General features: G+C 40.6%; 2 protein-coding genes across 2 annotated transcripts in view; both read left to right on the plus strand.

Annotated features, from left to right (window-relative positions):
• Positions 1 to 8,448: 8,448 nt before the first annotated feature.
• ChAT (Choline acetyltransferase) overlaps positions 8,449 to 24,303 on the plus strand; it is a 29,725-nt gene continuing 13,870 nt past the window's right edge. Inside the window, exons 1-2 of the mRNA XM_044394172.1 lie at positions 8,449 to 8,586; positions 9,032 to 9,260. Of these exons, the coding sequence (XP_044250107.1) occupies positions 8,449 to 8,586; positions 9,032 to 9,260 (367 nt within the window). The remainder of the gene's footprint in view (positions 8,587 to 9,031; positions 9,261 to 24,303) is intronic.
• VAChT (Vesicular acetylcholine transporter) lies at positions 16,552 to 18,660 on the plus strand. Its single transcript, XM_044394277.2, has one exon. It carries the CDS (start codon positions 16,626 to 16,628, stop codon positions 18,357 to 18,359), a length of 1,734 nt encoding a protein of 577 aa, XP_044250212.1. The 5' UTR covers positions 16,552 to 16,625; the 3' UTR covers positions 18,360 to 18,660.

A 24,303-nucleotide genomic window follows, 5' to 3' on the forward strand; every position in this document is an offset into this window, starting at 1 on the left:
ATTCAAAGCGACATGACTGCAAGAACCGCCCTCAAGCGATCTAAAAAATGGTATTTGAGTGCTCTGGGCTCAAATTTAGCATAGGTCAAAGTTCGTGAAGCTGAAGCGGGATTTCGGTTCAAGTCCATTGCTGACGTCATTGAGCCAGAGCCAGAGCATTCAACGTACCCACATCAGGAACAATAAGCCGGAGCTGTAAGCGAGACTGAAAACCGAAACCCAATCTGAAGCCCGTGGCGTGAGGAATATCAACACCATCTCGGCCGCATCTCACCTGTCAGCCCTCACCTGGTTTTTTTCTCGGCTGGGTGGCAATTCAGGCGAAGTAAAACCCCTCCGTGATATGCCGGCATTAATATTTCACAGTCTGGCCCTCTTTTAGGCATACCCAATTTATATGCATTAAAACTTTATGCCTCTTTCAAACGGCGGCCGGTGAAATGTCGCTGTTCATCTGCAATGATTGCCAGGGATCTGAGTGATTGAGGTCTGTCATCTGCAGACTGTTAATTGAATTGAGGGCTTATACAACCAGACAAAGCCTGAAAATGTTCAATATTTCAGCACTGAGCTTCTGTCCTTTGTTCTTCTCAAAAATAATTAGAACATTGTTTGCCGTTCCATTTCCATTTGAGTGCACTCTGAAAATTGCTCACAATAAAGTGACACTATTTAGTTAAATAAATTGAGTATTAGCCAATCTATACATTTTAATCGTTCAACTGTAGAATTCAGCGTTTATTAACACGAAATAAACTAATAAAAAAATTAAGTATTTCGAAATCTTCTTGTAATTTTATTACTTTGTATTGTTATATTGTGGTTTTAAAAAACGTAAACGATTTTTATTTTATGAATTTCTTTTAGTTTTAACCAGTTTGTCGTCAACTTTTGTATTTAAATAATTATTTTTTATTTACCTTGACTATTAAAAAAATCCGCGAAGTCTTCAGAACTATTTTCTGTAAACTCAATTTAACTCAAATATTTTTTCAGTGTTACCCATAATCCACACAAACTGTTTCGTAATAAGTAATGCTAAATCATCGGCAAATTGCAAAAAACTTTTTTATAGTTGTGAAAAGGGATGGTTAACGGGGGGGTGGAGCGGAAACTGCACTTTTCCCAGAGAAAAGCTTTCACCATACCCGCTTCTCCTCAATTCCAGTCAAGTTGAACAGCTGATGAACAGCTGGAAGTCATATGTGCTTGTTGGGAGCACTGGAAGCTGTCGCTGGAAGGCAGAGCGAGTTCATTCTGCGAGGAACCGAAGGAATCTTTACGAATAACGGCTCCGCCTACCGCTTCCAGTCGACTCCTAGCTCGTGTGGGTGTGAGTGTGTGTGTGCGTGGGAGAGGATTTCGCACTTGTGTGGGTAACAAGGCCACACCCACGCGGCCATGTTTGAATGAAATAACAGTAAAGGCAAAAGGAAATGCCAAAATGGCAAAGTCAAATGCAAATACACTTTTGCGAAACGAAATGGCATGTGAAACATGGGCCACAAAATGGGAATTGAAACACAGTAATATGAATTTAGGTTACAGGCCAAAGGAAAAGGGACAGAAGTGAGTGTGAGCAAGAGAGATAGATAGAAAGAGCTTGGGTGGGTAGTACAAATTAACTGCAAGTGTTGTTATCGTTGTTGTTTGGCGTTAGTAAGTTAGTTAAGGTCATCGAAATGTCAAAAGTTGCATTCTCCGATTTTCGAGGGGCAGGGATAATAACACGCACACCAAAAGCTTGTCCCGTTGACATTGGAATAAAGCTGACAAAACAAAAAAAAACACGCGACACTTGCAATTAATTTTGGCGGACTCGCCCTCCAAAACCAAATGACAATAGGAATATTTTTGGACATTCCCTTGGGCTTTAGTTTTATTTTCGGTCATCTAATAATGCTCCTTCTCTTTCTCTCTCTCTCTTTTGCACCCATTTAAAAGTTGCTTTGATGTCGGCCATTGTTAGTTCCTCTTCTTCTTATCCTTCTTTGGCTCTCTCTTGGTCCGCCTACTTCCATATCCCTCTAGCTGCGCAAAGCGTCGTCTTAATTTTAATTTTATTGATATTATTCAGTTTGCGCAGATTCCATTAGATTTTATTGCCCACCACAATTTATGCATTCTCCGCAATTTTCTCCTAATCTGTTTGGCAATTGCAAAACTAGTTTTCCACTTATAAGCACATACTAACTTGAACAAAAGCTAGAAAATTCCACTTACTGTAATAATATATCAAATAAAAACACCTCTTAACGAGGTAAAAAACTAGTGACGACCGCACCTTCAACATACAAAAGTTCTGATATCAACATTTGTGACGAAAAATTATTACACTCGTCATTAAATAGACTTTCTAATATTTTCTCATTCGGCCCGCCCTAGCAAACTATTCCAGCCTTTTTCCCCTTACAGGCATTTTCTATTGCAGCGTGACGAATGAGAAAAGATTAGAAAGTCTATTTAATGACGAGTGTAATAATTTTTCGTCACAAATGTTGATATCAGAACTTTTGTATGTTGAAGGTGCGGTCGTCACTAGTTTTTTACCTCGTTAAGAGGTGTTTTTATTTGATATCAGAAGTTTTTGTTTGTTTACATTTGCTCTCATAGGAGCTAATATATACATTTAAATTTAAATTGGTCAATCATAATTTTTAAACTATTGTATTTTAACAAATTAAGTTAAAAAGGCGTTGAAGTATTTCAAAATACCTTTTAAACGAGGTATAGTACATGTCTGTACCTTTAGTAGTGTAGAACTTACAAACTAACGAAATTTAGCTATTTTTAGCTTTTTCCCGCTAAAGTAGCGGCTTTTTCCAAAAGTCGTAGAACAAAAGATTCCTATATGGAACTCTTAAGTGCAAATTTACTGATTCCATGACCCTAAAATACAGTTCGGATACCCTCCCACAAAATTCAATACTCAGGGAGCGTTAATTGTTCGAGCTGGCAAAAGTGGCTATTTTCGAATAAAAATAACTTTTAAACGTGACTTTTTACAGTAATGTGTTATATACCAAAATTTAAGGAATCTCAAGGGCTATACAGTTTAAGGTTTTAAAGAAAATCGTTAGAGCCGTTTTTGAGAAAAATAAAAAAAAGCTAAAAAAAAAGTTTTAAAAAATTGTCTTTTGTTCATATTTTTTTAAGTATTACATTTACACAAATTGCATATAGAAGGCGTTTATAGCATTTAAAAATACCTTTCAAACGAGATGCAGCACAAGCCTGTAGCTTTAGTAGTATAGAAGTTACGGCTTTCCGAATTTTAGCTACTTATAGCTGTTTTCCCGCTAAACTAGCGGGTTTTTCCAAAAGTGGTAGAACAAAAGTTTTTTATATCGATGTGATGAACGTCATATCAAATTTTCAGAACTTAAAAAACATATTTTGGACAAGTGGACAAGTGGACAAGTGGACAAACAGAATTAAATTTTCATTTTGGGAAGAAGAAGAAAATCTTATTTTGGCTATAACTTTTGAACGGAGAGTCGGATTTTGACAAATGACCCCTCATTCGACGGGTATTTTCAAAAGGAATACAACTAAAACATTGCGAGGGGGCATTTATCCCCACCGGCCCCAACAGCTCCAAATTTCGAAATTTTCACTTTTTCACTTTCACCGCTCTCTCTCCCAAGCCAATTGATTTTCTTAAAGTCTTGGTATGCAATCCTGTTAGTTTTCGCAATACCTTTCGATAGGTGTATTATTCATTATGATCGGACCATCACAGTAGATTTTCATTTCTTCGTGTATATATAGTAGTCGCCTTCGCACACTCTCCTGGTGCGCTTCGTCACTACATGGACTGCCGTCCATAGTGATACATATATTCCGCAGAGCTTCTGATTACTTTTATCTAATTAGAAACTATTTTCTTATGAATGAGTGAGTTGTTTTGGTTGTTAAATTTTAATTGGCCATTTGAATTATTAATGGACATACACTTTTGTGAAAACGGTTTGCTTAATGCGAATAACCAATTAGTTATACTTAGCAAAGGATGAGTTGCCAGAGTTCAGCGGGATCTGAAAATATGGCCGGGTCCAGTTAAATAAACTGGTAATTTAATATTGATTTATGGAATTGGGGGTTTCTACCCACGCAGCGTCCGCTGATAAAACTGCGTTTCGGTTGGGAAATTACAGAGTCGCTTCGCCATCAGCCTTAACTCTTTATCCTCTGCAACTCTTACTGCTTTACCACCAGAACATCCGCGCTAACGAGGCATCAGCTCATGTTACCCTTCCTGATCCTGGCTCCTTCGTCCTTCGTCCTTGGCTGTCACACGCCCTGTCAGATGACTTGTCGACTCCGGCACAAAGAGCGCAATCAATTGCAACTATAAGTACTCGCAATTAGTGTTGCCGGGGGCTTATGCAATCAATGTAAGCGGGCCGGATTGAAAAAATATATATTTTTTCAGCGGCTTGTGCTCGACTGGCTTTATGAATCGCTAATGAATCGCTAATGAACCATAATGTAATTTTGGCAAATGGTCAGGCAAATTAAACGATACATCATTGTGGTATGAGATTTTATTTAATTTACCGAAGAAACATTTTAATTTATATTTAAAATATAAAATAAACAATACATCTTTCTGCAAATGGAAAGATCCAAGCTGTCTGTTTATTGAACAAAATTTAATAAAATATTAATAACCTAACAAGTAGCCATTAATCTCTGACATTGTTACTATTAATCAAAGAAAGGTTAAATTTGGGTTATCCTCTGGGAAATTGCTTCCTGTCAATTAAATTGCTTTGAACATATTCAACTTCATTTTTTCAAATATGATTCACCTTTTCCGAAAATCGACAAATAAGCTTTTTAAAAGTGCAAAACTGCAACTTTTCAGCCCTGATAAAACCTGATGTCCTGAACAATTTCTGAGTACGTATCATACCTTGTTTACCTTTGGCCGCCACTTGCTGTGTCGTTTCAGCTCCGAAATGAACTTTGTCGCAGCGGGACTCCAACTTCACCTCCAACGCCACCCCCTGAATTCCGTTCGCAGTGGATGTGGCCGTGACTGCCGTCAAACGTTGCGCCCTGGGGAAGCTCGTGGCCCCTGCCAGGGACCAAAATCCAGACACTGCCACTGACAGCCGCATCGAGAACGAGAACCCAACTGGCAGGTATCCTGCTGTCTATCTGGCTGTCAATATCGCACAGAAAGGATCGCCGGCACTATGAAGCCATCAAGCTGACTGGTTGTTTGGCAGTGCAAAATATTTTAAGGGAAATATAATTTAAACCTCCTTTGACGGGTGGGCAGGATGGGCAGGATGGTAAAGGAGTGTGTGCAGCCGAAAACTGGTTGTGGTCGGAGCAATCCAATTAGGCCAGTGCAGGATTTAAACCATTTAGCGTTAGTTCTTGTTACCAACAAACTGCTACACATTTTGCCAGGAGATATATTCAAAAATACCCACACGGTATAAAAATCGATAGAATGTAACGAGTGAGGGGAGGTATGAGGTATATGGTGGTGGGTGGGTGGTGAACGGTGGATGGGGTTCACCTTGGCTGAAAACGAGACCCAAAGGCGCAAAGTGTGGTTCTTGTTTTTGTTTCTATTTCTGGGTTTGCCCTTTTTTCTTCTTACTGCTGCTGGTGGTGGTTGGCAGAGTGGTTGCGGTGTCTGTTTTACGGCTCGCTTACATCCAAGCAGATGCCAGACTAACCCGTCATCGTCATCTAATTGCCAAAAGGCGGCATACAACATCATACCCCCGGCATTACTGCACTCGTGCTGGCATGACTGAATCCCTAATTGAAAATAAACATTAAGGTACGCAATTAAATATGCTGCAGTCTGGTCTTGTTGTTTGCCGGGCTCGTTATCCCGCTTTGAAGTTCATTCTATCCTCATTTTTATTGCCTCGAGCCTCGGCCATCATCAAGCTGATCCTGATCCTGGCAACTTGGAAACTTTCCGGTGTCGAATTTCAATTGTTTACACCACTTTACTCGCGGAGAATTAATTAATCGCTTAGGCGGCTCCATTTCGCAACATGACAAATGATGGCACATCTCTCGGGTCAAACAATTAGCTGTAAATTAAATTTGTATTAAGCTTAACTGCGGCGTAAATCGACGTTGGATAAAAACTCGCTGCAACTTACAGTTGGGCTTCTCTGAGGAGGTGCGGAATATATTCTTAAAACTTAACTTCCAAAACTTAAACTTTAAAATGTTCAATAAATTTATCGTAATTTATGTTCTTACATGAACGTTCCATAAATTAGGTTTTTTGCCCTAGAGAAACATTAATTACATCTTGAGTGTCACAGAGAGTCTCCAGGGACTTTGCTTGACTTTGAATAACAATTTTTCTTTTGAACATCGGAATGAAGCACATTTGTTATGAAAGTCTTTAAGTCTTTTATTAAGTACATTATTTTGAAATTTTTAACATCAAAAGCGATTATTTTCAAAGCATTTTGTAATTATTAAATCTTTAAAACTCAGTGATTTCAGTCAGTAATTTTTGTATTTCCATTATTATATACAAAATTCTTAAGTATTCACAGCACCTTAAATATAGCCTAATTAAAAATGTAAAAAATATTTTTTTTTTGTATTTTAGTCTTTTAATTTAATCTTTGGCTAACGAAATATTTTTGTACAATTATTTTAATTTTTTCTTTGTCCCAGCTAAAGAAGTGGGACTGTATTCAAATATATTTCTTTCATTTTTCGCTGCTGTTGTTTGGTTGCCCAAGCTGTGTGTTGTTCTATTGTGGGCGCCTGACGAGGCTCGTTTTCTTTTTCTTTGGGTTCTTTTTTTTGCCTTGCGTGCCTTGTAGACATTTTTCTCTGTTTTGGCCGCGTGGTGCGTACCAGGTAACCTTGTTTCCAACCACTTTTAGGTGGGCCACAGTACGTTGGCCCGCTGGTCGGTCGGTTGTGCCATATAATTTGGCCCCCGCACAAAGTGTTGTTATATTTAAGCCGCGGCGCAAACATCCGCAGCAGGCAAGCCACCACCCACAGCCCACGGAACGACCACGCCCACTCCTTCGGCAAACGACACGCACACGGGGCAAACGAGGCACACCTTGATTTACCTTTGAGAAGACGCCTGCCGCTGCTCCTTCGCCTCCTCATTTTCCGAGGTCCTTGGGCTCATATCGATCGGAGCATTAAAAGTTTCTCCCACTACTTTGTAAATAAACCGAGTAAAAGAAGCTGCAGAAAATAGTTTCAGCACACCAAAAATCTACACTCGTAATTGCTTTTACGTGGCTGGATTTTGAAGGTTTTTGACTGCTGATTGGGGACTTGGCAGGGCGAACTTTAAATGCAAAGCGAAACTTTGTATAAGCTATATAGAAAAAAACTAGAATAGTGGTGGGCGAGTCATGCCATTCACGAACTCAAGCCCGATAATCAATCAATAAAACTGCTCTAACCTTGACATGACTTTCAGTTCAGCTGCCCGTTCTCATTTGCGTTTGTTAAACGTAAATGGAAATGTAATCAACTAACCTCATCTCAATTCAGTGGGTCAGTTGACGGCGCTTTTCCCGTAAATTAAAAAGGCAAAACTTCTGCCCTAATCACCTAGAGCGAGGAAAGAAGCGGTGAATAAATTGCAAACTTTTTTATCCCACAACTTTTTGCATAAGAAATGTAACGCCAGTGACAGAGAAAAAGAGTTGAGACAGAAAAACACAAGAACAAAAGGTGAGAATGTAGCAGAAAAGTTTGCCATTGAATTTCTTATGCCATGTTCGGTGGTTCGGTCTCGGTTTTATGGTCTTAACATAATTTCGTGGCCTTTTGAGCCCAAGTTAAGACTTGATAAATTGCCGAAAGTGCTTGTCAAGTTATAAATGACAAAGAAATTGGCAAATTGTGTGACATTCGGGTCGAAAAATATCCAATCTCAGAAAAGCTGGTTCAAAACAGGGGTGTCAGAGATTGGTGACTGCATTGCAGGTCCTTCTTTTCTTCCTTCACACCAGATATTAATCAGTGTCCTTTTTTGCTAGCCCGTCTCATTGTCTGGCCCACTTGAAAAGAAATGTCTGTTTATTGTTCGGGCAATTGCTGAGAATTAACAAAGAAATTGCCCGATTGCCGACCAGGGAGTTTTGTTGTTTGTTGTACAATAATTACAAGTGCTTTCCAGAAAATAAAACAAAAATGTATGGCTGTAAAATAATTACATTTTCTGTGAGTGAGTGTGTACTTTTATGGCTGGGGCAAGCAAGAAAACTCAGCAAATAAATCCCCAAAAAAAACGGGGGCCTTACATAAGCCCCGAAATGTGTGCTACGAAAATGGCAAACGCAAACGGGACGCAATGACAGAATGGGAAAGCAAAAATAAAGCCAAACCGACAGGTGAGAGTGGCCGAAGGAAATTGATTTTCTTCGCACGGTGCGAATAGAATTTTATTCAAATGTGCTCAACTGGGCGAGAGTAATGGGCCTGGGAAAAGCAGCTGAGAGGAGAAGCGGTGAGGAAAAGCGGATGGCTGGCAGGATTGCCAGCCAATTGGCCGGATGCCCGGCGGAGGCGCAGGCGCATGCGCCTCGAGTCCTGCGCCCTGGAAAACGCAAGGTGGGGAGCTCGTCATTCCAGGCTGAATACCGACAAAAACGGCGAGCTCTGCTCTGCTTTTCTCTGCTCGGGGCTTTTCAGCCAAGCGAGCCAACCGTTCGCCAGACAGAAGTTACCTTTGCTCCTGCCCGGACGACTGAACGCACGCTGCTGCTGTTTCGCCGTAGTCTCGCCGTCCGTCGCCTGGAAAAAGAAAAATAGAAATAGAAAAGGAAAAACTCCCTGGAGCTCCAGAGCTCTAGAAAATCATTTTTGTTGCGGACTTTGGCCAGGGAATCTAATCTATATATCTTGTACAGCGAAAATCCAAGCGAAGCGGTCGAGCGGTTGCATCGGGTAGAGTGTCAGTGCTTTTTGTGTGTCGGTGTGAGCCTTTGGCGATCGATTGGCGCGCGCTCTCTTTTTACATAATCATAATACGCGCGCGGTGAATTTTGAGTGATTTATTGGATTGGATTGGACCAGGATCCAGGACTCAGATCCTCAAGAAGCGAACGTGGCGTCCAACGAGGCCAGCACCAGCGCCGCGGGCAGTGGCGCGGAGTCCGCCGCCCTGTTCTCGAAATTGCGTAGCTTCTCCATTGGCAGCGGGCCCAACTCGCCGCAGCGCGTCGTCTCCAATCTGCGCGGATTCCTCACCCATCGCCTGAGCAACATCACACCGAGCGACACAGGTTAGTTGCTTACTCAGTACTTACTAGGTAGCCAGGTAGTGGGTGAAGTACAAGATGCACCTCCGACAAGTGCTTGCATAACGTGGCGCCTCCGTGAAGGCATATAATTAAAATTAAACAACATCTAGCCCGCAAACACTAGAGCTCGGGGCCCCTGGCAAGTGGTTCGTCCTCGTCCTCAAAGGCCTCCTGCTCTCATCATCGTTGTCCTCTGGCACACACAAGTGTATTTATATATATACCTCGTATATATAGGGGTATGGTGTTTCGGTTCGTGTGCCCCGACACTTGCCACATTTCACAGGGTAGACACATTTTATTTATGGCCCCAAAAAAAAAAGGAAAACAGAAAAGCAAACCAAACTCGTAGGTTCGTAGCTTTCATTTCACTCAATGGGCCTCCTCGCACGAACGGGGAACGAAATGGAATGGAACAGTTACCGTTCGACCGCCTACCTACCGCCCGAGCTCAAAAGCTGAGCGCTTCTTATGTAATTCACTGGCCATCCAGGTGATTTTTGTTGGTGAAAATATTCTATACAAGGGTTTATTCTGCACTAGAGTTTTTCTAAACAATAACGTAAAACGCGTGATACAGGGGATTCCCAAAACAAATTCATTTTCAGAAATTCGAATCCTTAATATGAACATGATTTACTCTTTTGAAAAGTATTAAACCTTGAACAGAATTTATTTTTTAAGAACTATTAGCCTTTCGTTTACGGTAGGCTTTCGCTTGAGCTTAGATTTTTTTTTTTACAATTTTACAAGCTTTTTATTAAATACAAAACAAATTCATTTTCAGAGACTCGAATTCTTAATATGAACATGATTTCCTCTTTTGAAAAATATTAAACCTTGAACTGAATTTATTTCTTAAGAACTATTAGCCTTTCGTTTACAATAGGCTTTCGCTTGAGCTTAGAAATTTTTTTTTTTAATATTTTACAAGTTTTTTAATAAATACAGTGTTTAAGGATCAACTTCTTTATTAAGTTTACATTAACTTTAAGTTTAATAACTAAACATTCTTGTAACCCATAAATGTATTATAAGCTCTGTGAATTTGTGTACAAAATTATTTTTGGAATATTTGCTATTAAAATATTTTGAAAATTTTTTTACAATTTCTCGTGATTAGAAAACTTTTGGTTACCTTTTTTTGTATAAATAGCTCTTCGTCCCATTTGTTTGGGATAAAAAAGAGGAAAACTTAAATAACAAAAAATTCCTTGGTGGTTATTTTTTCTTCATATCGACTTTTTATTCCCACAAAATATTTTTTTAAGTCCAATTCATCAAGATTGACAGTGTTTTTAATTCAAAGGTATCTCCACTGACAATCAATGCCCAAATTCCACTGCTTTTAGCTGTTTTAGGACTTTTCTGCGGCCATCAATTGACAAACAATTAGCCAAGAACCCCAAACAAATGCCTTTATTAGATTGCGTTGACTAATCAAATTTGTGTCTGTTGTCCCATAAAATCATTACAAGCCTCCTCTTCGGTGGGATGGAATGTGGCGATGGAGATGGTCTAGTCGTGGTCTGGCTGGAGTTCATCAAGGCATACCAACTAGCAGGCCGACAAAGAAAACGCCACCATACCAAAACCCAAGCCACCTGCCAGAGGAAAGCAATTTTCTCTGGTGCTGCGGCTGCTGCATAATGAAGGCAATAAATATAAATTTCACACACAAACACAAACAAGAGGACGCCGTCGTCATTAGATTGTTTGCCTTGTAGACGCGTTTGTAACGCTGATGTGTTCATAGCGGTTTCATGTCAAAACAAAAGGGGGCGCACCACCACCACACCACCCTTGCGAAACCACCGTCGAACTACAGAACCACTCCCCCCATTATTTTTTTTAGACCCATCTAAGGCAGCCCGAGGGGATGGAAGTGGAAACGGGAATGGCAGAAACAAAGGCTGGCAGGAAGGTAGCTCGTAATAAGCTAAACGAGAAACAAGTAACGCATTTGTCTTGATGCTGTCTGATAAGAACGCACCCGGACATCTCGAGGGTTGCCAGCATTGAGCCATCAGAATTGAGGGGAAACTGGAGAAGGGAAAAAGGGAGCCATACCCAAGTAGCGACATCAAAAGTCGTAAACCGGTCGCTGATGGTGTTGTTGATTGCTCCGCATTTTCCAGGCTACAAATGGTTACATTTTAGGCCCAGGGTTCGATGCTGGAAATTAGCAATTTGCTAGGACAGACAGGCTATCGCAGCTATTAATCAAAACTACACAGGAAAAAAAATCAGAAATAATAATACTAAATTATAGATTCTCCAAAGTTAAATATCTTCACAAAAATGTTTATATCAAAGTTTTTTTTTATTGCACTTAAATGAATAGCAGTATTTTAACGACTTAATGTTTCAAAGTTTTCTTAACTCTATTAAAAACTTCAACGTAGTTCAACAATAAAAAACTTGGTCTTATAAAAAACTTGTTAAACTCCTGAAACTAACAAAAGTATTAAAATTCTAATCGGTTTAATGGCTCCCCTTTGAATAAAATGAACTCAAAAACTTGGTTACTACTTTTAAAAACTAAAATATGATTTCTTCTCTGTGTAAAAAAACCACATGAAACATGAACTGCTGAATGAGAGGCATAAAGGTAAATTACTTTCTCTCTAGAAAAAAGGCAAGTCCGAGTAGTAATTTATGTGCAAATCAATTTGTAATCCAACGCTCACAGTTGACCAAAAAGGGATGTTCGATGGAAACTGCACATGTGTGCGAAAACACGGACATTAGACACGCACACCCACACAAAGGGAGCAAGAGGAGACCATTTGGCACTCACTCCCCACATTTTCCGCCCCCCCTTCCCCAGGGCCACGCCCATTTAATGTTTTGATTTATAGGCAGCCCCGCGCACTAAAGGGGCTGCTCATACGCCCCGTGGTACCATCTCGGTTTCAGTGGCACTGCTAAAATGGCGCCTCATCGTGCTCCTTTATTTCCATTTCGTTCAACTGGCAACTGGAGTATGGATCCTCGGGCTAAGTGGCTGCCGGGTCCACTGGGAGTTGATAAAAGCACATCAGCTAAGCAACAACAATAAGAGCAATAAAAACAAGAGCCACCAGCTAAGAGGGTTGTTGGTTAAAAAGGAAAAACTTAAACCCTTGTTTAAAACATTGACATTTTCCTTCGGCCCCGAAAACTTTGGCAATTAAAAAGCTGTAGTTGAGAGGGCTAAGCTAAAACCCGGTAAAATCGATTCAGCCGAAGACAGCGGACAAGAACAAGACAATTAAACTTGAAACAGAAATGTCACTTGGCAGTCGGAAGAGGGTTAAGGTAACGCTGGCAACGGCGCCAAGTTAATCGATCAAGAGGTGGCCAAGGTGGGGCTCATTAGCTGGCCACGGTTCATTAGAGGCAATTGCTCGGGAATATGGTATAGTATTTGCCTCACTGAGCACATCGAATTACAGTCTCTGGGTTTATAAACTTCCGAATCGCACACTGTTGAACTGCTGACCCCGCACCCCAAACCAAAACGAAACTTCAACCCTTCGTGGCACTTGAACAAAGCAGCTTACACCACTTGCGGGGAGTTTTACAAGGCCCATGGTTTTTATTTCTCAGTGGGGTGGTATCTGAATCTATATTGTGGTACCGAAAACACTTGTGAGGATTTTCCGCTGCCTTTTGTCAAGTGCCTGCGTGCGAAATGCGGCTTACCATAAATATTATGATATATTTTATTTGCTGTTTATTTAAGACCGAGCCGAACCGAACCCCACCTCAAAGTGGGCTGAAAACGAAAGGAAAATATATTGTAGATTATTAATTTTAATGGTATTGCTACGTTGCCCGGGCAATGGCAAAGCGCCAAAGCTTACGTGTTTCTTCTGCTGTGTTGCCATCTCATTGCAAATGCAAACAGCCCCCCGTGATATTGTATTTTTTATGTCTTACCCTTCAGCTGAGAGGCAGAATGAAATTGTATTTTACGCTGATTACCTCGTCAGACAGACGCAGGCACACCCAGATGTCCACGCCCCCGCAGAGCTTGGCAGGCTATGGCTAAAAAAGCGAATGTAATTTCATTCCCCTTTCTCGGAAAGCAAACATCCATCCTTTGCTCTTGCTTTTGCTGAAAAACGACAGGAGCAGGCTGCGGATGTTCCCAGGGTTACGGCGGGTGGCAAAAGTCGGCGATCATCCTGCCATTCGGAACAGGGGCTTCGCCTTTAAGCCTCTCCACTCTCCACTTCAATTGCTGGCCCAGAATCCAGAAATGCGTTCTTTGTTGTCTGTGAAAGAAGATTACATTTTGTTTTCTGGCTAGTCCATGACTCGGCCAACCATCTTAAAGCCTCGTGAATATTTTAGGCCAGCAAAGGAAGCTAAGGCAGCACCTGGAAGCCCCACAGGTAGCGCATTATTAATGAGACACAAAGTAGAAACTACATTTTGCTTCCTCCGGCGGACCCAAGCAAAACACATGGGCTGTCATAATTTACTGCGGTGGAAGCTGCATAAAATATGAGCGCTTGGTCTGCTAATTGAGCCGGTCGGAAGTTGGCACTCGACCCCAAAAAAGATGAAAAGGAAACCCAGCAGGAGTAAGGAACAAAGGGACAGGCCAAACGAAACTGAAACTCAAAGCAAAAGCAAAAGCAACAGAAGCAGCAAAACCAAAACCGAATTTTGTCCAAATGTTTATGCATTGCCTGGGAAATCCGTCAGCTGTCCACGGAGCTTTGCCAGACAGGGCGGAAAAATCAATAAAATTATAAAAGCGTAAATACAAATTGCTAGCTCGTTTATGAGCATATATGCACAAAGCATAATTGGGTATGTCCTTCCCTTCCCTAGAGAATTTTAAATACGTAAAGTCAGTCAAGTAGAATCAATAAAACTTTTCTAAGAAATATGTTCAAATATTTATGTAAACGTTTTTGATCTCTTGTTTTTGGCAAGTTAATGTGCTTTGTTCAACTTGGCTAGGTTTTCTTCATAAGCTTAACTAATGACAATTGATGTCTATTTTACACTTTTCAATACCATGCGCGGATTTATGGGGGAATATCGGGAATAAGTCCCCCCGAGTGAACATTAAAGGGAAATTGGGTATTCAAAAAGTATGGAACAAACAACAAACAATACTATTTATCGTCACGTCATTCGAGATTTTTTCGATGTAGTACAGGATATAGGGGTTCGAAATTTAGGCATTTTGTATTCACATTACTCACATTACTTATTAAAATGTATACAATTTTTAAACATCTTACACTACACGGTATACCTTAAAGGTTCCTTTCCCATGCTTGGTTATAATATTTCCTTAAATATTCGTGAGATACATTGAATGGTCTGTCTGGTAAGGACCATGTTATAATCAACATGTAGGCACACGTTTCTGCACTTGACTTGAGCAGCTGCAGGCGGGCGACCCACGAGCAACCCCTGGTGCTGATAAAAGCCCACCAACCACCACCACCCCCAGGGTCAAGTGCGACCACCCACCTGACCCACCGGCCCTCGCCTCCTCCTGTTTTTTGTTGTTGTTAGGGGAAAGTACTCATGCATGGAGAAAACTCAAAAATTAAAGTCGCTGGATGGAAAAATAAAAGCAAAGCCCCCACTCAGTCGCAAAACATAATTGACTCATGGGCAGCCCGGGGGCTGTTACCATACAAACATACATATATATATATGTATAATACATACCTATGTGAAAGTGGGTGGGCGATCAGGACAGGGCCCAAGGTTGTCGGGGAGGTTTGGGGCAGATACACGGACGTGGTCATGAAAATTTAATGATAAAACGAAATGTTTTTGTTACGTCTCGTACACACCAAAGCCTCATAGGGGGCGGCTCTGAATTCGGTTGGATGGGGATGACGATGGTATAGTAGCAAAAACTGGGGCGGGGGTCATATTTATACCCAGCACACGTCGCATTTTCGTGTTTACCCAAAATGGGGGTGGCTGGTAGTCGTGCGCTACAAGGTAGATAAATGTTGAAATTAGATCAGCATTGATAGCTCGTGCAGCAGTGATGTTAGCTAAAAGGAGATTTTTTTAACACCACCAAACTGTAATGAACTTCGAGGGACAGCATTTCTGAAAGTATAAATCTCGGAAATAAATTTATTTATAAATGAAATAATTTATAAATGGCAAAAAACATTTAGAATTTAAAAATGTTCCTCTTTATCTTTAAGATTTATGATATTAAGGGAATGATATTGCTGGGAAATATAACTTAGAGATTTATTTAAAATTACAATCATATTTTAAAGCGATATATAATAAAAAGATAAACGATGCATTGAACTTCAAATTTAAATACCTAATGTCTAAACTAGAACCCTTCAAAAAAAAATGTAATTCCATCTGAGTACAAGTCTTCATCCGTTTTCAAGTCCTTTTTGATTGCGTGCAAGTTGAGTGGGATTGAGCAGTAATTATAATTACTGCTTCGATGAGTGCAACCGCTTGGCTATAAGGACACTTTGCTTCGTTTCACTTGCCTTACAGGGGGGAGGTCCACAAAAGGCCCACAAATCCAATTAAAATAATTGCTACACCCTTATAATCACCCTGGTCCCACAAATATTCAATGACTTAATTGTAGAGTGTACACGTACTTTTGTCGGTATTTGTTTTATGATTGAAATGTGTGTCCCTCGAACAGGAAGACCTAAAAATGAAAGAGAGATATCCTTAAATCTATGTGTAATCGAAACAATGCGAATGCCACGAACTAATCCTAATACAATACCATTTCTGTTCACCAGCAGGCAGCCTTTTGCAACACAGAAACAACATTTCAATCATAAAATAAACCCAACTAACCAACTAATCCTAGTTAAGAGTGTGAGAGAAAGAAAGAGAGAGAGACAGAGTGAATGTGCAAGAAAGAAAAATAATAAAAAAACAAAAAAATTTAATCGCATTAACGCATCAAAAATAAAGAAAAGACTAACGAAATCTTGTTTCTGTGTCGTTAAAGGTTGTTCACTGGCATGCCAACAACTCGTACACCTCCAACAACAACTACAACAACAAGCACACCAAAACATGTAAAACCACACAGCAACAACATCAAAGGCAAAGGCAAAAGCAGCAAGCAACACTACAGTTAACCACAAGCAACGATAAACCACCTCAAAGCGAGCGAAGAAAGCGGAAACGGAAGCGGCCATATTTGTAGAGAGCGAGCCAAGAAGAAGAATGACAGGCCCACAACAGATCGGCGCATAGAAAAGCTTTAAAGCAACAGAGAAGAGTACAAAAGAGAAACACAAGAGAGAAAGATAGCAAACTAGAAGGAACTGGTCCAGAACTTTGTACACCTCAGCGATTATCAGCGATTAATCAACCAAAATGGCCTCATTCCAAATACCTGTTATCAACCTCGAGTTGCGCGAGGTCAAGGACATCGTGTGGGAGAAGATCCAGGAGCCGGTAAACCAGCGTCGCCTCATCCTCGTCATCGTATCGATAGCCCTGCTGCTGGACAACATGTTGTATATGGTGATAGTGCCCATTATACCCGACTATCTGAGGGAGATTGGCAGCTTTGACGACGGACCCACGCCGCCTCCTCTGAGGGATAATATCACGGGCAAGATCATACCGGTGCATCATGATCACCACGGCCAGGACTCCGCAACGGGTATCCTGTTTGCCTCGAAGGCCATTGTCCAGCTGATGGTGAATCCCTTTTCGGGCGGCCTCATCGACAAGATCGGCTACGATCTGCCCATGATGATCGGCCTGACCATCATGTTCTTCTCCACGGCCGTCTTCGCCTGCGGCAGCAGCTACAGCGTCCTGTTCTTCGCCCGATCCCTGCAGGGAGCAGGCTCCGCCTTTGCGGACACCGCCGGCCTGGCCATGATCGCCGATCGGTTTACGGAGGAGAACGAGCGATCGCAGGCTCTGGGCATTGCGCTGGCCTTCATCAGCTTTGGCTGCCTGGTGGCGCCACCTTTCGGCGGGGCCCTCTACCAGTTCGCCGGCAAGGAGGTGCCCTTCCTGATACTCGCACTCGTCTGCCTGCTGGACGGCCTGATGCTGCTGCTGGTGATGAAACCGGTCAAGGAGGCGCTGAAGCAGAGCAAGGAGGTTTCGGACCAGACGATACCCATCTGGCGACTGCTGATGGATCCCTACATTGCCGTCTGTGCCGGCGCACTGACCATGTCGAATGTGGCACTGGCCTTCCTGGAGCCGACCATCTCGCTGTGGATGGAGGACAACATGACCACGGATAACTGGAAGATCGGTATGGTGTGGCTGCCGGCCTTCTTTCCGCACGTCCTGGGCGTGGTCATAACGGTGAAGATGGCCAGGAAGTATCCGCAGCACCAGTGGCTAATGGCCGCCGGAGGATTGGCGCTGGAGGGCTTCTCCTGCTTCATCATACCCTTCTGCAGCGGCTACAAGATGCTCATGCTGCCCATCTGTGTGATCTGCTTTGGAATTGCCCTCATCGACACCGCTCTGCTGCCCACACTCGGCTATCTGGTGGATGTGCGCTACGTTTCGGTTTATGGCAGTATCTATGCCATTGCGGATATATCCTATTCGATTGCCTATGCCGTGGGACCCATTATCGCCGGCGGAGTGGTGGAGGCCATCGGTTTCACCGCCCTCAACTTCTTGATAGCCTTCTCGAATCTCGCCTATGTGCCGGTGCTGCGAAAGCTGCGCAATATCTACGACTTCAAGCCGTTCGAGAACGAGGCCAACATCCTGATGCAGGACCCGCCCAACAAGGAGTACCAGACCTATGTGATGCACGACCAGAAGCCAGTGGAGGGTGGGGTCAAGAACCACCTGGAGTACGGTCAGCAGTATCAGCAGGAGCAGGAGACCAATCTGGATGAGCAGCAGTACGAGTACCAGCAGCAGCAGCAGGGATACCAGCAGGGATATCAGCAGGATCAGGGCTACCAGCCGGGTTACCAGGAGCAGGGCGGCAGCTACGCCCCCCAGGGTCAGCCCCGCGTGGCCAATCCCTTCCAGCAGCAACAGCAGCAGCAGCAACAGCAACAGCAGGCCCAGAGCAGAGGTCCTGCCGGACCGGCGAATCCCTTTAGGCAAGGATTTTAAACTGTTGCCCAAGAGCAAAAAACACAAGCCCCTACTTTTCTTTTTGTTCTTTTTTGTACATCTTCGTGTGCAAACAAATCGCTCTTTTTGTTGAACCCCATTTAAACTCGACACTAGACACATATACATAATATTTAGCATAGACATATAGGCAAGTGGTACGTACACTATAACGAGCATAACATGCAGATAGTTAATACAGCAGCTAGTTAATGCACCGCACCAAGTTTTGTATCATACACGAATGTTGAAGCAACTAAGATCAGCGATGGGATAGGAGGGATTTGGGTTTAACTGGGTGGGTTATTTAAAACAACAGGATTAAATCAAATTCATTTTCAAATTCTTTAAAAAGTATTAACATTAATAGGCCTGATATCAAAACAAATCAGCAAGGAAAAAAGAAAAATATATCAAAACGCCTTCTAAATTTGTACACGGTCTAAAATCCAGTTAATCCCGAAACCTACCATCGCCTACAAAGTTCCCATCGCTGAAACATCGCATATATGCATCAGCATATAGCAGCTCTATAGAGCGGTCCGATCGGATCGCCTATGCCCTATACTCAGTACTCATGCAGCCGTTTTCGTGTCTATCAGTCAGTGAAGCTAGAGAAACCAAAGCCTAGTTATAGTTAGACGATAAGGGGAGGACATCCTCGGACTCCCGCCCTATCAAATATACACATACAAGTATGTATCTGATATTATATACACGCATATATATATATATATATCTATATACAAGGTAGAATTAAGCGGCTCAGCTGGCCAGTGGACCACTTTCGCCCGAGTGCCGCCGTTAAACAGGCAGTGGCATCCATATCGCAGACATATCACAAGTTGCACAAATCGAAATCCCTCCCTCGAAACCCCCCGAACCAGAGGAACTCTTTCGGGTGTCATTGTGGCGGATTCGGGTCGAGAGTGGGTTCCCGGCCAGCCTGGCTATATGATTTTGCGTTAGAAACAAAAATCTTAGGTTCAACGTTTGTTAACATAAGACACAACCAAGGTAACGATACATATCAGAGTCTCGATGGCTCGCCTGTTAAAATTACCAAAAGTGATATTACTTATTGCTACTAGTCTATATACATATATCGTATCATATCGGTAACATACACACCTACTTTTAGGCCGTACATAAAGTGTACATACACATAGGCTATACAAGAAAAAACCAATGGAAACGGAAATCAATTTGAGATTCAAATTCAAGTTTCATATTTACCTACCAATCAATTATTATTTGCTTGTTGACTCTATGAGCACAGGGGCGGCTCCGATCAGGGGACTGCCGCCATAGTAGATCTTCGATAGCATAGCATAAATGTGTGTACCTTGTCTATAAGATAAAGATAAACCTAATTATGAAAAATATGAAAATATGGATTATCGATTAATGATATTTATGATTCATTTCGACTGCACCACTTTTTAGGGCAGTTTACTGCCCCTATATTATACACCTTTTAGCTGGAGCTTAGGATCCATCATATGAATAAGTAAATTTATCTTTTATATACCGTTCAGCATGCGTATATTGGATGTCAGAATTTTTATGTACAATTTTCGAATGCGTTTAGTCAGCAATTACAGTTAATTACGAGTATATCACAGACTTTCTATATCCGTGAACATATCAGTGAAACGGCCATTTCGAAACTGCTGTCAATGCGGACCCAGAATAAATACTTATGTACGAGTATCTTATGAATTACGAAAGCAATTGGTTATACGCTATATACGCTATACATTAACAGAAATGCACTGATTTGAATGAAGTTACAAATTATGTTTTAAAAACACTCGTTTTAATATATGGTTTTTTATTACATTTGTTTTACAGATAAATTAGATACCCTAGCAAAACAATAATGTTGTCTGTTTTTTTGGATTGCTTGCTTTACTATGTTCTTGATATTCTTAGGTTTTTAATTATTTACCTAGTTTTAACCATACATTTAAAATATACACATAGCTCTACAAATTTACAAAACTGTAGAAATACTCTTAACTATAATATGAATTAAACTCATGAAAAAATCTCCCATCAAAAGTATCAATTAAAACGAAGGACCGGTAGTGGTGAAGAATAAAGTGTTAAAGCAAACTACATATTTATATATGAGAAGCAAAGAAGAAGAAGAAAATCAGAACAATTAATATAGTCAATAACTTACATATATATCATTATGTAACATATTATGAATAGTTTGTTTATTTAAGTAGCTAACAATAGAATTTTAATTACAAATAACCAAACATAAATATATAAATATAATGAAACCCCGAAGAAGCAATATTTATTTAAGTTTCCTTTGAAACAATCATCTAAAAACCAAGAACGCCAGCCCTTGAGTCATGTTAAGTTTGGAAATACCATCAAAGTTCCCTTCTCGTTCTCTTAAACATTAACTTTACTTCGCTAAAATATATTTAGTCTTCGCATGACTTTCGAGGCTGGATGTAGATAGATGTCAAACAAGTAAAACCAACTTACAAATTTCAGGCATTCAAGATTTCAATAGATTTGAACAGTTTTAACCAAAGTTTGGTAGAGCGCAACATGTATATGAATCTTCCAATTTTGGTTTACAAATAACTATATAAATATATACAGCTAAGTAATAACCATCACAGAAAGTAGTCGAAGGACGGGGTCCCAGAAGGTCATTAGAAAGTAACCCGAAGGATGTGGTAGCAGTGCCGGCAATGTGTAATAACTTACTAAACAAATAAGAGCAAATGGAACGCATAAACTAAATGTGTTACGAGCATATAAATATAAATATAAAACCGTAAGAAATGATGTATGATAAAATATATAAATATACATTTATGAAATGAATTATAAAACACGATAGCAGTTAATTGAATGGTTATACTCTGCGTATTACAAGTGTTGAATGTTCAATAGCATTATATGAATTATGAATTATACGCAATAACTGTGCGCTATGGATAATTAATGAACAAATTAATTTTTAATATCGAATATTTACTAAATGATATAGGGATTTTACCTTGGCAACAAAAGCAGTAGCACAGAAAAATAATTTCATATTTTTTCATATGAGAAATGCCTCTCCGACAGTTTCTATGTGTTGTGCGTGTGAAGAACGTTTTAGAAAATTTAATTGTATACCCTAGACAAAATAAATGAAAATGAGTTTGTAAGTGAAGCCCACAAAGTTAATGCCACCACAGTTCAGTTTTGTATTGTATATAAGGCATATTGTTAGTTTCGAATGTCTTTTTTGGTAAGAGTCAGAGTCAAAGTCAAAGTCGGAGCGTTTCAAGTACATACTTATATAGTACAGAGCTAAATTATTACGCAAGTCTTTGCAATTTGTTTCGGCTAATGTTATAGACGTTTGTGTTACATATTTAACAATAATTATTACGATATACAGTGGAAATTATTATAACAGATAAGTAAGCAAATGCAAATGCAAAAGCAAAACCAGAAGCGAAACTAAAATTTTACCAACTATCCAAATCCCAGTTCTGTAACGTTGCTGTTCAATTTCCAAGTCTATCCATCTATATTCTAAACGTAATTATGTTTGTATCTGAATATCACACCGTTCTTCAGCTATCCCCAAAACGAAAAACGAAAAACTAAGCAAACTAAGTGCTATGCATATCAAAACGAAGCGAATCGATGTTCGATGACCTAACATAGCTAGAGCATATTTTCAAGGCAAGCCAACAAAATCTCCTCTATAATCAAATATAAACAATAGGGAAATCAAGCAGGAACTGCCTCAAACACACAGACCCTTGAAGTTTTCGTTCGATGTGTGGGAATTTTCCTCAAAATTCATGGCTCAAGTCAGCAAAATTAAGAGCTAAAACAAACACAACTTGCGCTGGCATTGACATTTGCTTCTGGTTTGATTTCAAGAATTTTCTGGAATTATTCAAGGGTAAAATACAAATAGAAAACTCGCACACAAATGGAAAACTCTATGAATCTATAAACGTATTTGAACTGCATCGAAAGAGAGAATTCAAAGTGGCAGTTGCCTGCTTCTGGCTATGGGAAATGTTATGAATAATGAATTGAACAAGCAGAAAATATAACCGAACGTACATTAAAGCATACAGATATTGGCATGAGCTATAGAGGAAAGATAATGCATTATTACAGAGCAACACACCCATACACCCCATACACAACACACACACCCCTCACACAACAGAAACAAACAACACACAACCAACATGTACTATTGAAATATAATTGTTAACCATGGAAAAAAACGAGTCTTTTAATGGAAACTGGCAGCTCATCCGATCTATTAACGATTAATGCAATTAATTAGCTAATGTGGGCGACAAAAGGACTTGCCAGTTGCCGATAAAAATCGAGCCACATTGTGTGTACACCTGGTTTCTGAGTTCGTTCCTCAAGTTGGCACGGAAAACGGAACGGAAACTTTGGCATCAAACTCCCAGTTCTGGGGGTTAGTATGGGCTACGTATACCTACATATTTGGATTTGGCAACTGGGGGGGAAATTGTGTGCGTGCCCTGGGGCCAGAAATTTGTGTGGAAAATGATTTTATGTTTGCAATTTCCATTAGCAACTTTGGCCCGAGTCACGAACAGCCAACCGGAGACTGGGCAAAAAGTTTCCTTCGTCCTTTTTTCTTCTCTTTTTTGGGGATGATGCCCCAGGCAGCAACCACAACCGAAAGGTGGACCGATTCTCGGTCGTGTGTCTATCGGAGGAACATCTCATCCTGGGCTCCTTAGCCGCAAACCGCAAGCAAAGTCAGCAGAATCCAGAATCCCAATCTCCGCCACAATACGCAAGCAATTTACGCTTTCCGCTTGTTTCAATCCGAACAATTACTGGAATTTTCAATGCCTCAATGCGGCAGTTAATTTGAGTTTGGCGTACAAAAAGTATGCTAGGCATTTGCGGCGGAAAACGAAAATAAAGCCGGGCCAACAAAAGCGCAACGAAGTCGCAGTCGCCGTGAAACAACGGCGCTAAGACCGTAAAGGATTTACGGCTCAATTGCGATGTGCGTGCGACGGCGATGGGAGCCACATCCTCGTCCTCATCCACATCTACAGAAACATACACAGTCACAGTCACCCTTGAATGGAATAAAGCCCTTTACGAGCAGCCAAACCGAACAAAAGGAGGAAAACTCATTCACTCGGCCATTCATCGCTTGTTCCGACATCCGACAATGTTATGACCCCCGGCAGCTTCCGACACTGAAAAAATGCTATGATAGCATGAGGAGGTCATTAAACTTCTTTAAAGATACATTACATCTAAATTTAAGGACATTTTTGATGATTTATGTGCACCTATTCATATCTTTACAGATTTTTACATTTCACTTTGAAGATTAATTTAAATAGGGTTGTTGAGGTAACCAGCTTTATTTTCATGATATCTTATTTGGAATATTAATGGTATTATTCAAATATTAAGAGATAAAATAGCCAGTACTTTGCTTTTTTTTTCTTTTTAAATTAAATATCTATGTTTGTTAATGCCCGCTCTATAATAAATAAATGAATAAATGAATAAATGCCGTCAGCTAGTCCGCCAGCTGTAATTCAATCGTTTAATACAGAAGATCAAGTCGGTTCAGTGAAAAATAAGTAGTTAAAAAAAATAAGTTTAAAAAAGTTATCAATTTTAACAAACAAGATAGCCAAGACTTATGTTTAATTTGTATAAACGCTAAAAATCTTTATTCTATTTATTAAAATAAATGATATTATTCATTGCTTAAAAATTATTTAAATCTAGTTACATTTTTCTCCACAATAACTTTTCTAGGAGTGTTTTATCTTAAATAAAACACTGCGCGTTAACTTGCCTTTAATGCATTTTTCTCGGTGTACCGTCCACCACCAAATGCTGGTACCAGTCCGTAGCTGCGGTTTGGGGTTCCGTTCCCGGT

This window comes from Drosophila takahashii, chromosome 3R (assembly GCF_030179915.1).
Source record: "Drosophila takahashii strain IR98-3 E-12201 chromosome 3R, DtakHiC1v2, whole genome shotgun sequence".
NCBI lineage: Eukaryota > Metazoa > Arthropoda > Insecta > Diptera > Drosophilidae > Drosophila > Drosophila takahashii.

Coding starts and splice junctions, on each gene's coding strand:
- VAChT (XM_044394277.2), top strand. CDS start 16,626: ATGGCCTCATTCCAAATACCTGTTATCAACCTCGAGTTGCGCGAGGTC.